Source organism: Phasianus colchicus, chromosome 5 (assembly GCF_987193195.1).
Source record: "Phasianus colchicus chromosome 5, bPhaCol1.hap1.1, whole genome shotgun sequence".
Lineage (NCBI taxonomy): Eukaryota > Metazoa > Chordata > Aves > Galliformes > Phasianidae > Phasianus > Phasianus colchicus.
The window spans coordinates 24,208,086-24,225,171 of NC_143440.1; the positions used below are offsets into that span (position 1 = coordinate 24,208,086).

Below are 17,086 nucleotides of genomic sequence, written 5' to 3' on the forward strand. Positions count from 1 at the left end.
TTTCTCACCTTTTTGTCCTCTGAAGATGTAATCTAGGTTTGCTGCACAGCGAGGCAGTCATAAAGCAAAAGCCTGTGAGAACAGGCACAAAAAAAAGAGGTAATAGAAAGTGCATTTAAGGGACCAGACCTGTTATTTTTAAAGACAGCAAATTTTGCACATGCAGAAGAAAGGTTTCCATGATGATAATGACATTCTGACTGTGAATGACTTTCTGTAATTGTTCCAGTACATTTCCTTTTCATCATTAAAATCAAATTCACACTGAACTTTATTCTTCCTCTTTAAGATTTCACAGGGTTAACCCCAGTGTGCTCACCATTGGAAACCAGAGGTAACTTAGTATATCCCCTTCCAAGGTAAATTCCTTGTTTACTAGAGCAAAGTGAGAATTGAAACGAAGTTGTTTGGCTGGTAGCAACCATGCATATGTACAGCTTATAATGCAGCCTGTCCAACTGGGAAGGGTCCGTTGCAGATATGGTATTATGGCAGAGAAATCAGTTCTAGTTCTCGTAGTTCTCCAGCAGCAAGATAATACCTTCTAACCTCCCAGATAAAAACAGTTCAGCAGAATGCTCAAAGCACCCATTTTACATCAAAGTAGTACTTCAATTTAGTACAAAACCTTTATTTATATCAATGTTGTAAAACTATAATAAAGTGAACACAGAGAATCTGAGCAAGTCTAGAGCCTGGCCCATCCATCAACCTCTGGAGCAAGGCCCCCAGACAGCTTTATAAACAAACCAGAAAAAGCAGATTTTTTTCAGTTTAACAGCAGTTGTGAGATCTGACTCTGAAAAGGGGCATCTGAAAGAAATCTCTCATTTCTGCTTAACAACACACCCAACATTCTGAGGCACGCTGGCGCGGGTGAAAAAAATACTTAACTGGTAGCAAAAAAATGCCTAGAGTTCTGAAGACAAAGTAAAGAATCAGTAGGTTCTTAGCTCTATATTGCCTATGCATCCCACAAGGCAGATAGAGGTGTGGCATCATAATGTTCTTCATCGTCTAGTTAAATAGCTGCAAGTGCAGAATAGGCTTAGCCTGAGGTTTCGACAGATGCACATGCTGCAAGAAGGTTGCAAATGAGAAAGGTTGGTGTTTCCTTAACTCACTCAAGCTATCCATCACCTCACCCTTGTGAACATTCTACCTTTCAAGACATGAATCTTGCTAACAGCTCAATTTGACTAGAACAGTCTGGAGACCTCATCATGAGCTGCTCCACAGATCCTGTTATCACACTGTAATGATAACAAGCAGGCTGGAAGAAGTAACTTCAGCAGGATCTGAAAACATCTCTGAAGTTTCCTTAGAAACTCTGAAGTGCCTCAGAAATTAAGTGGTAACTCCACGGGCAGCTCTCTAGAAGGAGAAGCAAAGAGAATCTCGGAAGCAAGATCAGATCTAGGGAGGAAGGACAAAGTAGAAGGCTAATGCCCTGCAGTGCCTATTCTGCCCACTGCCAGCACTGAATTTGTCTTCTATGATCAAAAAAGGATCAAAATACTCTATCAGTTATATAGATCCCTTTTCACTTCCATCCCCGTGATTTAGAATCTTTGGGTTTTGTTCCCATCTCTTCCACTTCCCAAGACAATAACTTAGCTTTGAGTGTGCTTGTCCCAGGGTTTGTCTGTTTCTGCCCTCCACGTCTGGACAAACTCCGGCTCCCAATCCCCTGCTCTGTCATGGCTTTCAAAAGATGTTCTTGCTTCTTCATCACCATCTCCTCCCGGCTCCAGATCAGAATATTAAAGCCTAAGAGGAAAAACAAAAACATTGTGTTTTGTGTATCAGAAAATTTTTATAAAAATATAGTACCATAGTCCATGCCACTCAGATGCCAGAAATTCAAAATATTTTGTCTGTTCTAAGACATTTACACAGTATAGATCATGCAAATATATGTATTGCAGACAATCTCTAGGCAGCCCACAGAATTCTGCTCTAATTGAGAAATGTAATTGAGTAATTCCTAGTCTTATCTGTCACAATTATAAACCACAAACCTATAGTCAGCTCCCATAATCTCATATAGCCCAGGAGAAAACAAATATTCTGCTCCGAAACCTGGAAAATGAGTCAAATAAAGGAAAAGTGCTACAGCCTAGCCGGAAAAAGCCCTTTTTCTCCCCATCCTGTTTTCTGGAACAATTTCATGGCCAGCAGATGGCAGCACCTTCTGGCCCAGGGAAGGCTTCTGACACTTCCGGAAACTTGCTGTTTCATAACCGCCGAAGTGGAAGAATACTGAGAAGGTCTTGATTTCCTTTACATATGTAGGAAACTGTAGAGGACTACTAGTGAATGGGATTTGGGAAACCCATACTCGCAACTTGTTTAGTCTCTGAGAAACTAGACTGCCCTTTTCCAGGAGCTTAATGTTCCAGGTTCTTTTTACTTACCCATGCCAGAAGCTAGTGTGTCTCCCATAGGGTTAAATTTATTCAGCTGAAAATAGACATAAAATGAGTCCGTAAGAGCATCACTGGTTATGTAACACAGGCATGAAAGCACCACTGTTTATATAATGGCAACAATCTGGAAAGCAGAATGTTCCCTAAAGAGCATCACAGGAAACCTACAGATGACCATAGAATAGCCCTGTTTGAGTCAGCAGCTTTAGCCACCAGTCATAACCCCATGAGAGCATGAGTCTGTCACAAGTAAAACATACATTCCTGCTGTTCTAATCCCTGAAACCTCTCTGTTGGCTGAATATCAATACTCAGAAACACTTTTAGCTGCAGTGCCCAACTCACCGAGATTATACCAGATGCATTCGGATCATAGAGCTGACAAACCATCTCCCCAGTGTTTCCATCAAATATATCAACAGTTCGCAGCTCATTCACCGTGTAGCCTGGGAACTTCGGGTCTGGATAGCGACCCACTACAATGAGATCATAGCGAGGATGCCATGTTGCCTAGTCATAGAACAGAGCAATGGGGAGTTAGAGAGCAGGGCAGAGCTGATGCTGGCTGTCTGCTGTGCATCAGCAGTGTGAGCAGCAGCCTGGGCATCCCACCCACAGCCTGAGCAATGGGAGCATCCTCAGAAGGTGCTCTGCAAGAGTTGCAGAAGTATGAACATCCACCCACCAGTGTTATATCCTGACCAGAAACCAGACCATTTATTTAAAAAATACTCCTGGCTAGCACCAGGAGTAATACTCCTCTCAAACTATGGTGACTTAACTTGCCTTAATAGGTGTGAGGTGCTGGAACTGCCGATGTGGGTGTGGGATCAGATGCTGAGGCTTGGTCCAGTCTGAACATGAGTAAACCCTGATTTCATTGCGCTGGTCTGTGCTCAGCAGCTTGGCACCATCTGTTGGGCTGAAATAAGCTAGAGAGGGGGGACAATAAGCCAAAGATCACAATGCTGTGATTGACATGAAACACAGAAGTCATATTTGTCTGGAAAACCATAAACTCTGTTACTAAGGATATGAATGTGGCTGTGCATCTCAAGAGACAAGGCTTCACCCATCTCAAGCAAAGTCAAAGCTCTTACAGTAAGTTGAAACCTACTACACTGGATTACACAGGGAGAATTACTATTCTCATTTTAGAGTCATGTAAACAAACACTGCAAACAAAGGAACCTGTTCACTCAGAGTCACAAAGAAAGTCACAAGTGCAGGAAAGTACATGAGATATGAAGATGACAGAAGAGACATGGCACTGATGGATACAAACTGGTAGAACTGCAGTCAAGGAACAGAGCCCTAACTCCTATATCCTGCTTTTATCACAGGGACTGTCCCAATATATTCAGATCTGCTTTTCTCAGGTTCAATATCTAACCTGTCTTGCCATACACAGCCTCTGAACACAAAAGCCAGCACAAGAACAGACTGCAGCGTACGGCTGAGTGCAGGGGGAAACCTCTGAGGCAGCCCTCTTTAGATGCCGTGAATCCACACTCTCTACTAAACCTGAAAGGCAATACCTTAGGAAGTGCTGAGCTCTAAGCTGCCTGTCATAAACAGAACAAAACATTTAAGTATGCTTCTACCACTGATATCACTAACAGTAATTAAAAATAATTTACTCAGAAGGTTAAAAAAAAAAGAATAGCCATTTTTTATAGTTATATTAACCTCTCCCCAAAGCACTCTTAGATAAGTTAATGTTCGATGTTTGCATTTAAAAATTATATGAAACTTGAACAATTTGCATCTGATTGTATTGAGGCTTGCTCCAAAATGAGAAAAGAAACTCATGGTTTTGTGGAATAAAAGCAAGACAGAATTCAAAATAATTTGGATACAGACTCAGATGAAAAAGAAAGCAAGAAAAATGCATGGATGGGAGACTCAGTGGGCATACATGCAACAAAATCCTTATCTCAGGAACTCACCTGCATTGACAGGTTTGTCATGAGGAAGTACATGAAGAAAATTTGCTTTGTCTTTAATGTTTCTGAGGTCCCAGATTTTAACTGTCTGATCCACAGATGCTGTGGCCAACAACCACTCACATCGAGAGTTGAACTCCACATGAGTCACTTTCTTCTTGTGCAATTTCAGCCTCCAAATCTGCAGCAAACAGAAAATCACAAAGGAAAAAAAAATCATGAGCTAGAGTAAAGAAATTGAATAAAAATCTACTAGTGCAGAGTAAAGAGGCCATGCATTTAAAGAATAAAATAAAACCTACTACAGTACACTAGGAGTTTACTTTGTGGGAGCAAGAATGGAGAAGAGTGACCTTGGAACTATTCAGTTCTGGAAGAATCTCTAATCCATCAATTTATTACAGCTACAGGAAAGAAAAACGCAATCCCTGGTTCACCGAGGAAAGTATTAGTACCCACGGTACACAGCAAGACCTCATCTGGAATACTTCATGCAGTACCAGTTTTCCACTGACAGAAAGACTAAAACAACTGGAACAGATACACAATTGAGCTGCCAACATAACAACAAGAAGGAAGAGACTGCTTTGGTGAAGATCCAAAAAATTTGCTTTCTTTATTTTAATAAAAATGAAAAAGGATATAATTGGCTTCTAGAAATATATCAGAAAATTAAACATAAAGGAAGCAAAATATTTCAATTATCAAGATCAAGTAGACATAAACTGGCTATGGATACATTTATACTGGACACCAAAAGATTATTTCTAATCAACTGAGTGAAGTTGGTTCATCATCTCTATACTAATGGGTATATCCCAAGTGAAGAAAAGACTTTTGTCACATTCTTTCAGAAGAAAAAAAATGGAACAACTAGCTTAGAACCACACAACTCATACAGAGTATTTATAATTCTGCTTACTAATTTATACAACTGCCTCTGGCCACAGCACACTGGGCAGTAAATTCTTACAGATGTTACCCTTGCAGACAGGAAAAATGGTAATTCCAGTCTGATAGTACAGCAGGTTCTCATAAGCAGGACCAACTCCAAGTCTGTTCTCTAATAGGTTTCTGCACTACTCCAGTCTGGCTGTGCCTGCCCTCTCATGCCTAACAGCAGTAGTGCAATTTCTATCCCAACATTCACTGAATTGCTGTTGTGTACTCGCAGAAGGGTACCTATCAAACCAGTATCTAGCAAGTGGCCTCCACCAGTGCACTGTTTTTGAAAGAATGAAGGCTGCTGGCAGAGGGCATTTATGTATACACTACAGGTTGCCCTGTTATTACTCTGCCCACCATCAAATACCCTTAAGGAAGGGGCAGCACATCACACAGTCCCTGTCTGAGAATTGTTATTACGATGTTCACCTATGCAGTTGGCAGAAGCACAGAAAATCTCACCACCTAAATAATGGCAGATTCATCTTCTCAACTGCAAGGCACTTGTACTTTCCTACACTACAGGGGCCTGGAAAAAAGAACAAGCCATGAAGATTTCCCCCCCTAAAAAACCACTTAGTGGAGCCATACTAACCTCTTCACCAGAAGTGCTGAGCAGGACCACATTGCCCAAATTATCACCTGTCACCACAGCACGGCAGCTTGCAGAAACATCAACACTGCAGTACCAGCAGCTAGAGGGAAAGAGATGAAAATCAGTGCTACCTCCCACAGGCAGGTGAAGGCAGCAGAGCTTTAGTTCACACCTTATCCCTGTCTCTGACAAAGGAGAATGCAATAGATTGCATCTGTCATCTTCTCTCTGATCTGATGGTATGGCCCTGAACAGCAGGAAAGGGGGTGGCTTATCAGCAATGCTAGCTTCTGGTGACCGAATATGAAATAATTCCTAAGGCATCTATGAAGTGCTCAATAGATGGGAGTGTGGCATGTTGGGACAGCGGAATATAATAGAAGCTGAAAAGTCACTCAGAAACTTCACATGGGCACACCCAAGTGACAATGGCAAACATATAGAAATGGCTTTTAAAAAAGCTTTCCACAAAATAGGAAGCAACAGAAAAGAAAAAAAAAAGAGCTCTGGACTAGAAAATTGCATTTCTAAACTATCTGAACTTTATGCTCCTAGAAACAAACATGAATATAGGCTTATCTGATAAAGACATACTTAACCACAGCTCTGCTGGGGGGGTAGGCCCAACAAGAGTAAAGCTGTGTTCCTTTAGGAACTTGGGAAAGCTTCACTTGCAGAGCTAAATTATTCTTGAATTCAAGACGGAAGAGATTAGATGGTGAGCCTGAACTCTTCACAGGGCAGTAGGGTAAACCCAGTAAGATGAAATTCAGATTCTGCAGGAAGGCTTTTTTGGAATTCCTATCCTGCCTGAGTTGCACAAAAAACACAAACCACTGATCACAAAGAAGAGAAGAAAGTTACTCTGTACATTATACAGTGAAGCACTGTCAGTATCTACAAGATGGGAGATGGTGTCACCAGAAAGCAACACCAGAAGGTGGATGCAGTGTACTCAGCTACCGCAAAAGCTAAAAGCCTTGTGGCTGCCTTGCTTATCACCCATCCTTGTAGTGGCTGAAGTGGGGCCCAGGAGCCTACCTGTGAGCTCCCTCACAGGACCAGTTCATATCAAGAATCTCCTAAAACTTGCCAAGAAGTGTACATTCACATGACCAGAGCCACAGCATTAACACAGCATTACAGAGCAGAGATTCAACCTCACTCTGCTCCCTCCTCACCAAACATTATGGTTCTCATGGCCACAGTCCGGGGCACGGGAGATCACCTGCACCGCTCTGCCCTCAAGGTCCTGCAGACTTAGGGTGCCATCCCCTGATGCCACATAAAGCTTCACTGCCTCATAAGGACTGAACTTGATGTCTCCAAGAGAATCTCCTGGCCCCTTCTGGAATACATACAAAGCCAAAAGGTATCAAGGTTAGAGTGGAAAAGATCTTAATACAACCCATCTTTCTGGAACACGCTGCAGAATTCTCTAAGTAGAACACACAGCTTTCTGGCAGGGGACACTCACAAGAACTTTCTGATCTGTTTCCAACCTAAGCACATACATTCTGTATCTGTAGATTCAGCCCAATTGCTTTGGGCTGCAAACCTCATTAGCAGCACTGCTTCCTCTGCATTGGGTGCAGGACAAATGTGCAGTGAACCACCTCACTCAGATCAGCTTAGGAGATTACAAGAAAAATACAACACTAATACATGCAGAAACCACAGACAATCTTATGATAACCCTGCATTAAGCTTTCTTACAGTGTCTTCATTTACCAGGTCACCACAGGCTACTTCCAGTGCTTTATCTGGTCTTACTCAAGGTATCCCCAGGAAAAACAAGAGTAGTGCCAAGAGAAATCCTACTGCTAACTACAAGGCACAAGAACCTCATGCCAGAGCTGTTTTCTCCCAGCCTGTCTTCTGAGGAAATGTGGAAACCCTACAGAAACAAAGACAGAAAACAAGGATGCTGACTGGGAGTCCCCAAACTCTAGTACTCAAGTGTCACACTGCTGCTCATACAGCAGCTATTTAACAAAGATGCACTGTAAATATTAGCTGTCAAGAGGCCAGCAGAGACAAAAAAAAAAAAAAGGCCCAGTTACAGAGCGTGTCTGCCTTCCACAGTAGTGGAAGAGGGATGGTGTATCTAGGCATTACTCTGATAGGCATTCCACTGGGGTACAAGATCCTGTCCCAGGGTGGGTCCAGAACAAAGTCTGCCCCACCTTGTTCACCTAGCTAGTCATCTCAGCACCACTAAGGATCACCTTCTGTCTTAAGACAAAACTGCAGCTGGAACAGCCAGATTGGAAACCAAACACAAAAGCTGCTACCAGAAATAGCTAGGTGTAGAAATGTAAAGGCTAACCCAATTTCTCCTCACTTAGCTTTCAACACTGAACAGAATTAACTAACTGAAGAGTTTAGGCTTCCTCGTGGTTCCACAGAATAGACTGAGAGGGTGATTCTAAGCACAGGCAGATAGGATAGCCTCAAGAGATTTCATCTCCTCATTCCACTGACTCTTAGTTTTGGCATTTTATATAAGCATCAAAAGTTAGATGTAATGAATCGGAAGGATCCTTATGACATGCACCACTTGAAGGCAGTGGTGTTAATGGAGAAGTACTTGGGGCACAAGAGATTGCTCAGCAAAAAAAACATCTGGCAGTGAGCAGCACTGCTACCAGGTCAAGAGGTTAGAAGGTCCCCAGGGCAGAGTTATGGAACTTACAGCTGAAGAAACCCACTGGCACACCCCACACTCCCTTAACAGGTAGCAAGCAAGCAAGCATCTACAGCCCTCCCCTTAACGAAGAAAAGCTCTCTCCTACCCACCACCCTATTTCAGAGGAAAATAAAGAGAGTGAGTCTTCCTGGAATACAGAGAGCAGCACTGAAGTTTAGAGGACAAAGGAGATGTATACGGAGAAGAAGCCCCGCTCCCATATACATATGAGTCCAGCATCTCCCTTTCTCTCTCTTTTTTTATAGTGCTCCTGCCAGCAGGACACAGAAGCCCAAAACATTGCTGTGTTTCTTACTCCCAGTTCTCGGTGATGGTGAAGACCCGGGAAGTATTGCCATTAAAATCCTGCAGGGTGGTACTGCCGGCAACTGATGAAGTGTACAGCTGACTAGGGTTAAAAGGGTTAAACTTCATTCCTGTGATGGCCCCTCCAGCTCCCATCTACAAGGAAGGGGATGAACAAGAGAAAAATCCACTGAGTGATGGGGAAGGAGGGAAGTGCATTCTCTAAATCTGCATTCACTGTTATTTCTTAACAGCAACAATGAAACACAATACAGCGTTCCAGGAGGCAAAGACAACCATACCAACAACCATGTCTTCCCACATGGCAGCTGTCTGGACACCCGCCCCTCCAGAGAATAAAACTGTAACTCCTCCAGTCCCCAGGTAATGTATTCCTTGGCTGGCTGGCACCACAGTATTAAAAAGAGAAAGATGACCCTGGAATTCTTGAAGGATATATCCCCTCCCAGCATATACCTATGTTAATTTACAAAAGGACAAAAGTTCAGAGTCTCTTCAAGTCCCTGTAGGAATGACAGTGGCTGAATATAGTAACAGTGGGCATGCCAGCTATGTAAACCACCCATTCTAGCTCAGCTTTTCACTTCAGGTGAAGAGACTTCGTTTCTCTCCACTCAAAGATGTTTTTTCCTTCATCTGACACAGAATAAAAGATGAGCAGAGAAAGATGAAGACCTAAGACAGACTTGCTTTGAGTACTTGTTTCTGGCATCCCTTTAAAATTACTATTTTGCCAATTGCTGAATTATTTTCTCACTGAACACACACCAAGTATTGTTCCATTATGAATTCAATCAATACATCTCTGTCTTCCCTAGCACTAGAACAACCTGGAACTAAAGAATGACTTGCTGGTACATTTCAATTGTTACGCCACTCCTCAATCTCCATTTCAGTTTTGGGCCTTTATGCACATCTCACAACAGATGTCATTTTTGCAAATATTTGGTTGTGCTTCAGCTTTCTGTTCCTACCCATTCCATACACCCAGAGACTTACCCCTTTTATGAAGCAGGTTTTAGTAAGTACTTCATAGTCCCAAAGAATGATGTCTCCACCTTTGGAACCAACAGCTACAGTACTGGGGTGTGTTGGATGCCACTCCAGGCAAGTCACTCTCCTGTCAAAGGGACTCGCTGTTCGAAAAAGGCGGTATGAGGTCAGAGAACGTAGAAAGGGCAGCTGTAGACACTGTTACAAAGATAGAAGAGAATAATAACTTCTGTAGGGATCCCTGAATATCTCTGAATGCAGAGTGCTAATAATTCCTAATCACCACCAGCCTTAGCACACTCACACAAAACACTAAATCCCTCTGTGCAGTGAAGAGAACACATTGTTCCCCACGCAAGCAGCCTGTGACCACACAAAACCACATCAGCTATAGTACTCAGAAAATAACAGAGACATGAGAGATACACACTTCAAATGACGTGCAGGGAGCTAAGTATTTGAGTTAAAATAGCACGATAACTAGTATTAAACAAGGGAGAATCATAGAATCATTTGAGCTGGAAGATACCCTACAAGGTCATCTAGATCAACTCCCCTGCTACGAACAGGGGACCTTGTATGTCTCCAGGGACGGGGCATCCACCACCCCCTTGGGCAACGTGCTCCAGTGCCTCACCACCATTACTGTAAAAAAATACATGTTTATATCCAATCTAGATCTCCCCTCTTTTAGTTTGAAACCATTTTCCCTTTTCCTATCACAACAACCCTGGTAAAGAGTCTGTCCCCTTCTTTCTTATAGCCCCCCCTTTAGATACAAAAAGGCCACTCCCATGTCCTCCTGGAGCCTTCTGTTCTCCAGGCTGAACAGTCTCAGCTCTCTCAGCCTGTCCATGTAGGGGAGGTGGTCCATCCCTTGGACCATTTTTGTGGCCCTTGTCTGGTCGTGATTTGACAGGTCTGCATCTTTCCTGTGGTGAGGACTCCACATCTGGATGCAGTACTCCAGGTGAGGTCCCATCAACACAGAGTAGAGGGGCAGGATCACCTCCCTCGACCTGCTGACCCTGCTTCTGTTGATGCAGTGCAGAATACAACTGGCTTTCTGGGCCACAAGGGCACATTGCAGGCTCGTGTCCAGCTTGCCATCCACCACTACCCCCAAATCCTTTTCAGCAGGGCTATGCTGTTTCCTTTTGTTCCCCAGCTTGTATTGATAGTGGGAGCTGACGCAACGGAGGAGAACACATCTCCCACCAGAAAAAGAAACTGATGACTATGCCTGCACTGAACATCCTAAAATGTTATTCATCACCTAGAGATACAATAATATAGCCTTTCATCCAAACTGCTTGAAGCACAACAATACAGCATAAGAGCAAACAAGAGCAAAACAGAGAATGAAAAACCATAACACAACTCTATTGTTATTCAGGTGTGGAACAGGTACTGCTTGGGTGATGATGGGCATTTCTTTAGCATTTTGATACTTAAAATAGATAAATCATCTGAAATATAAAGCTATTCTAGATGCCTCCCACAGAAAAAGTTAACTTTCAAATGAAAGGAGCGTGACTCTGAAAATTAGGAAAAGATTATGGACTTGAGGGAAAAAGAGAAATCAATGTTAAATTATACATGATTAGCAAAGCAGAGCAGACGCAAAAATAACATGACAAAACAGTTACATCAGTGTGCAAAGGCAGCACTGTGCAATAACCTAAATGGTAGTGAGCGAAGTTTAAATGTAATTAAAGGAAGCACAGAATGAATACAGGATAAAATGTTGCAACAAGGCTATCTCAACTGAAAGGGACAGCCATCCCAGTACTGGCATTTTACAGGACTAAGAAACACAAGAGTATGCCAGATCTGGAGCCACAAAGTGTGTATGTGAACAATAAACCTCTTTAAAGTCTCCTCACTTGTGTTCAAGATTATTTTTTTTTTTTTTGTACAGAGATGAGATGTTTAACGTATCATGAAGGAGGAACTCCTCACCTGCCTGAGCTGTGCCCGGATGGAGCCTCCCAGCATGTTCTGGTAGACATAATGAACAATGCTGCGCTGCCACTTCGGCTGATGGAAAAAGGCTCTGGTATTTTTCATCACAGTGCCACCTCTATTCCAACCTGCCAGAGAGGAAAATGAGTAAAAGTTACTGAGAGCCAGTGCCCAATGCCCATCGTGTTCATTCACTGAACAACTGGGAAAACACCTGCATTTTCTGTTAAATTTATGACAAGCTTCAGCCAGAAGAAAAAAGACTCAAAACGTGTCTAAGTTGCAAGCAGCCTCTGCAGCCTATGGAGTCCAGTGCTTCCCATAGGCTGCCAGAGCTCTGTGTGTGCCTCTGCATGTAAAACCTTCCTTTTCCTCATCAAAGATTTGCCAGAAATACAAAGAGAGGATGAAAGCAAAGCTTCAGATGGTGCATCTCTGGGACAGTATAGAACCTGAGTGATTCATACTTGGAATCTATCTAAAGCTCCAACAACCTGGAAATACATGATGGGAGGGGATGAGCCCATGTGTATAGCACAAGATCAGTCAGAAATGTTACATCTGAAAACTCCCAAAGCATAGCAACATGACTTCCCATGCAGTTCCTGAAATGCCTGTTTGTGAATTAGAATTTTCTATCTGCCTGTGCTGTAGCTCATACAGTCTGTCTAGAGCACTGCGAGTTTTGTTTTTGATAATAGACTTGCTGACGCCTCACTGCGTGAAAACCTTTCTGTTCAGGGTGGTTTTTGCTGAGAGCACAGCATGCTTCTACATTCTGTCCATGTTCCAAGTTTTATCTTCAGGGACCTTTACACAAAAACAAGATTTGTCGAGTCCCACATCTGTGATCTAATCATCCCCATGGCAACTGTCTGTAACACTCCAACAGATCTAGGTGTCAAAAATGGGAAAGATGCCTTTCTTAAGGAACAAAAAAGCTACTTTAATTTAAAGACACTAATGAAGAAACAGAAGACCGATGCCATAGGTTTCATTCCGTGCAATTAGAACCTGAACAAAATCCTTTAATGCAACCCTGGAGCTAAGAAATGCAGAAGTGCAAGACTAAGCCTCTACATTCACATGCCAACTCAGAGCCAACAAGTCACACCTGCTGAAATGGGAATAGAAGGATTGATATTGTAATTCCTTTCTTTTTCCCCACAGAAGAATTAACATCCTTCTTCAAAGGTGACAGAAGGAGAGTTTTTTTCAGATTCAGTTTTATTTCAAAGGATAAGTTATTAAGAACAAATTCTAGGCCAGTTTAGCATCTGCTATAAGAAACCCTTTCAAAACAAATTTCAATTGCAAGAAACTGAACCTGTCCTAAAAAGACAAATATTTTTTCCAACATATATACATATATAAAAATCAATCCTTACAGTAACTGAAGTCTAAACAACTTTTTTGTTACTGCAAAGATTTTCCCACCATCTTCAAACCTAATCACTTCTCTCTCTTTCAATAAAAAGTGTAAGACATCTTTAAGTTACAAATCAGAGGGAAAAAAAAAGAACATGAGAAGTGATTAGTGGAAATTCTGTCCAGTCTAATCTGAACACAGAGGCAGAAAGTATTTAGTATACCTTCTTACTTTAGAAAGTTAGAATACACAAGAATTAGGTGGAAATGCCAGTTTAGACTGCATGCTGTAGAACACCAAACTTACGACCATGAAATTGCATTAAGAACTACATGGGAGAAAGAATGATACGTGGCCAAGGTCAGTCTGTCCTACACTAAAGCAGATGTCTGCTAATTTGGAAATTCCATGGAACTTAACCACTCTGGAGTGGGCTGTGACAGTATTATCAGTAAGCAGGCTTCTATCAAGGGACAGTCTCAAAAACGAGATTTGTGTACAAAGACACAGTGCAACTAGACAGACAATTGGAGGATGTACTACCCCAGTGCAGTCCGTGTTATACCTCCAACACATGGCCCTATCTGAAAACTCACATCTGAGCATGTTTCTTGGCATCCTCTCTCTTCAGCTAGTTAATGCCTGGGATTTAGGGTAAATCTGGCTGGGAGTAAGAACCTGAGGAAACGTTACCAATTTTCTCTTGGGCTTTGGATGTTTTCCTCAAAAACAATTTCTTTGCTAGTGGCACATTCTCTAGTCCTTCACAGTCCAGTTTCCTTTTCCCAGCCGATTTTGCCTCTTCTGACCGATGCTCATGTGTCTTTTCATGCTTCTTGTCCTTGGGCTGGTTCACTGGAGCCATTCTGTCTGACCACTAAAAGCAAACAAAGCACGGAAGGTAAGACTGCCATACACAGAAGACAGAGGAAAACGGGCGCGAAGCACACCCCAGTGGCCTGGAAGCAGCAACTGTACCTGGTGCCCCTTTCATCGGGATGACAGTAGCTTTTTGTTGCGCACTGCTGGGGAAAGGAACAGGTTGAATAAGCTCTTCTTTGTTCCCACATGAAAACGAATGCATCCTAAAACACTAGAGTATGTTTTGACAGATGTGCTTCTACAGAACGTTTTAGCCTGAAACCCACAGATCTGCATAAAGTACATCTGTGCAACCACATAATGCCCGACTGTTTCTCTGGTGGCTCACAGCAAGCTCTCCAGATTCCGCTAAGAAAGAGATCAGAGCCGTTACAAAGCCGGTCAAGGCTGACTGCTTTTCCACCACGTGTTCAGACGACACTTCCTACCCAGCGGCCGCTCACAGCCCGATACGCGGCTCGGGCTCCTGCTCTGAGCGCTGGACACGCTCGCGACCGGCAGCTCCTCGCCGTGGGCCCACAGACCGCGGAGGGCCCTGCCCGGCTCTTCTCCTCGATGCGGATGGGCGCAGAGCACTTCTTAAAGAGTCGCGAGCGACTGCCGCGGACGTGGCCGCGGTAACCGCAGTGCAAGTTCCCATCCCCGCACCGCTGGGCTTCCCCAGGGCCGCCCCGCTCTCACCTGCGCTCCCCCGGCCTCCTTCTCCGGTGCCGCCGAGGACGGCGGGCGGCAGCCGGCCCCTCCCCGGAGGTTTCATAACCGGGGCGGGGAGCGGGGTGGGGGGAGCAGCGGCTTGGCGGCCCCGGCAGCGGAGCGGGGGCCCGGAGGCGGCGGCCACGGAGCCCCTCGGCCCCGCTCAGCAGGGCTCGCCGGCAGTACGACGAAGAGCCAATCTCCAGGCTTTTCTGCTGAACCACAACAACGCTGTGTTAGCTGCTGGCATCCTGCAGCTGTCAGAATGACCTACAAAAACCCACCAGCAGACAACACAACCGGGTTTTGAAGGCATACACCAACCTGACTGGCATCGCCAGCTCGTACACAGCGCTTCAGCAGCACAGCGCCCTTCTGAGAGCTGCGCCCACCACCAAGAAGTAGCAATGGCAGTAATTAAAAGTAGTCCTCACCTGCTTTCCTCAGGTGCCACAAAGGCCTGGTTTACGGGAAATTAAATTGTTGCAGAAAAATATCCTCCTTGTCTTGATGGCAGTCAGCAGTGCTGCCACAGGTTTGCACAGGGCCTCGACATCAGGGCCGGGATCTGGGGAGTTGATCAGAAATCACCAAGTAAACGGCATAAACCTGAACATCTTTAGTTTCTCACATACTTTACAAGGGGTACATTTCTGTGCCAGAAACACTGAAATCCTCACGTTGCTTTCAGTGATCTACGCATTAATCCCAAAGCAAGCTGTGATGCTGTGACCCAGCTCATCTGAGCAGAGATGTGCATTTCCCATCCCATTCATCCTCGTGTTCATTTGCTTCCCCACACAGCAAATGTGCACAGCAGCCCTTGTGTTTCCTCACTGAGCTGTCGTGGTTAGCATTTTCTATCAATTACTAACACTGAGCTTGCTCTTTCTGGAGAGTCATCAGATTATTTCTGTAATCATTATTCACTAAAGACAAGAATAGTAGATCACAAACCATGCACAGAAGACACGCCACCGGCCCAGGGTGCCACCAATTGGTATCGGCGTGCCAGCACTGAGCAGGTGTGGCACTCTGAGATGCCCAGGGAAGGAGTAATTCTAAAAGAATATTCTCACATGTGTGCATATTCTCACACTCTTCAAACTCCTGAATGCAGCCAAGGTAGAGGGGTGTAATTACCCTCGGGCAGGGTACGAGGCTTGTTTTCACAATCCCTTCTGTCCAACATACAGTCAGTTACAGACCTCAATTCTCTATCACAGAATTAAGACATCTTGTTGCCAGCTCTGGTAAAGCTATATTGTGACTAAAACTGTCATCTCTGTGGTATTTGTAATACTGGATGGTATTTTGCCTCCTTGTTGCCAGGACCTTTTTCCAAAGCACGAACATTTTTGGCTACTTTAGTCTGACTGTGATGTAAAGAGTGCCATTACAACAACTTGAGTTTGGCCTGCATAAGCAAGCAAGCCTACATTCTGCTAAAAAGAAGAATGAAAAAAAAAAGAAAGAAAAAAAGGAAAAAGATACAATCCCAAAGAGAGCAAAGAGAATGAGCATCATGCTATCTGGCCTCTTTCTAGCCTATGATCTTTACTAAGCTGTCCTGGACCAGGAAAAAAAAAAATATAAAAAAAATATTGCTATTGTAATAACCATATTACAATATTCCAGCCTTAGAGGGAAGGAGGGAAAGGAGCAAAGCAGCAGTGTCACACAGTACCGTTGCCACTTAGTGCTGGGGGCAGGCAGACCCCATGTGGAAAGCATTATCTCAGATGCTCAGTGCACGAGGTATCTGTACCACAACTGGTATAACATAAAGCTGAGTAAACGCTGGTATAGAGTATTAAGGAATAGCAGATTTTTTTGCTCTTCCTATACCCCATTAGTCTACATAAATTTGATAGTGGTGTTTATATCTCATATTTGAATTAGGAAATACCTATGCCAAAGAAGTTATTTTTTTAATATTAAGTGAAATACAGAGTTATGCTTAAACCTTAACACTGATTAACTTCAAGGACCAGACAAGCCTTTTCAGTCCCACTGGGAAGAGACTCCAGAGGCAAGAGTGCAGATTTATAGCACCCTTTTCCCTCTCTCACTCTTTCCTTTCTCTGCTGATTGAATAAACATCACCACGAGCGCACAGCCGGTCCCTGGAGCCAGGTCTGAGGACTTTTGGAAGCGGTGAGAGGGGCCAGCACGGCCCTGCAGCTCCGCTGTGAGCTCTGCCCCAGCGTCATGGCAAACCCCACCCAGGCCTGGCGCTGGGGATGGAAACTC

General features: G+C 43.8%; 1 protein-coding gene across 10 annotated transcripts in view; it reads right to left on the reverse strand.

Annotated features, from left to right (window-relative positions):
- Positions 1-119: 119 nt before the first annotated feature.
- The window catches only part of DDB2 (damage specific DNA binding protein 2), a 50,176-nt gene continuing 33,209 nt past the window's right edge, over positions 120-17,086 (reverse strand). For 4 of the 10 annotated variants that reach the window (XM_090140904.1, XM_090140905.1, XM_031593417.2 and 1 more), the window contains 11 exons: positions 15,268-15,401; positions 13,952-14,135; positions 11,887-12,017; positions 9,931-10,122; positions 7,097-7,263; positions 5,916-6,015; positions 4,379-4,556; positions 3,216-3,361; positions 2,775-2,939; positions 2,418-2,463; positions 120-1,770 (listed from right to left, as the gene is read on the reverse strand). In XM_090140904.1, the coding sequence (XP_089997030.1) occupies positions 1,544-1,770; positions 2,418-2,463; positions 2,775-2,939; positions 3,216-3,361; positions 4,379-4,556; positions 5,916-6,015; positions 7,097-7,263; positions 9,931-10,122; positions 11,887-12,017; positions 13,952-14,123 (1,524 nt within the window). In that variant the 5' untranslated portion in view covers positions 14,124-14,135; positions 15,268-15,401 and the 3' untranslated portion in view covers positions 120-1,543. Of the gene's footprint in view, positions 1,771-2,417; positions 2,464-2,774; positions 2,940-3,215; positions 3,362-4,378; positions 4,557-5,915; positions 6,016-7,096; positions 7,264-8,920; positions 9,067-9,930; positions 10,123-11,886; positions 12,018-13,951; positions 14,136-14,236; positions 14,284-14,821; positions 14,940-15,267; positions 15,402-16,520; positions 16,787-17,086 lie in introns of those variants that run through there. The other 6 variants (XM_090140906.1, XM_031593416.2, XM_090140907.1 and 3 more) reach the window with 6 other exon arrangements.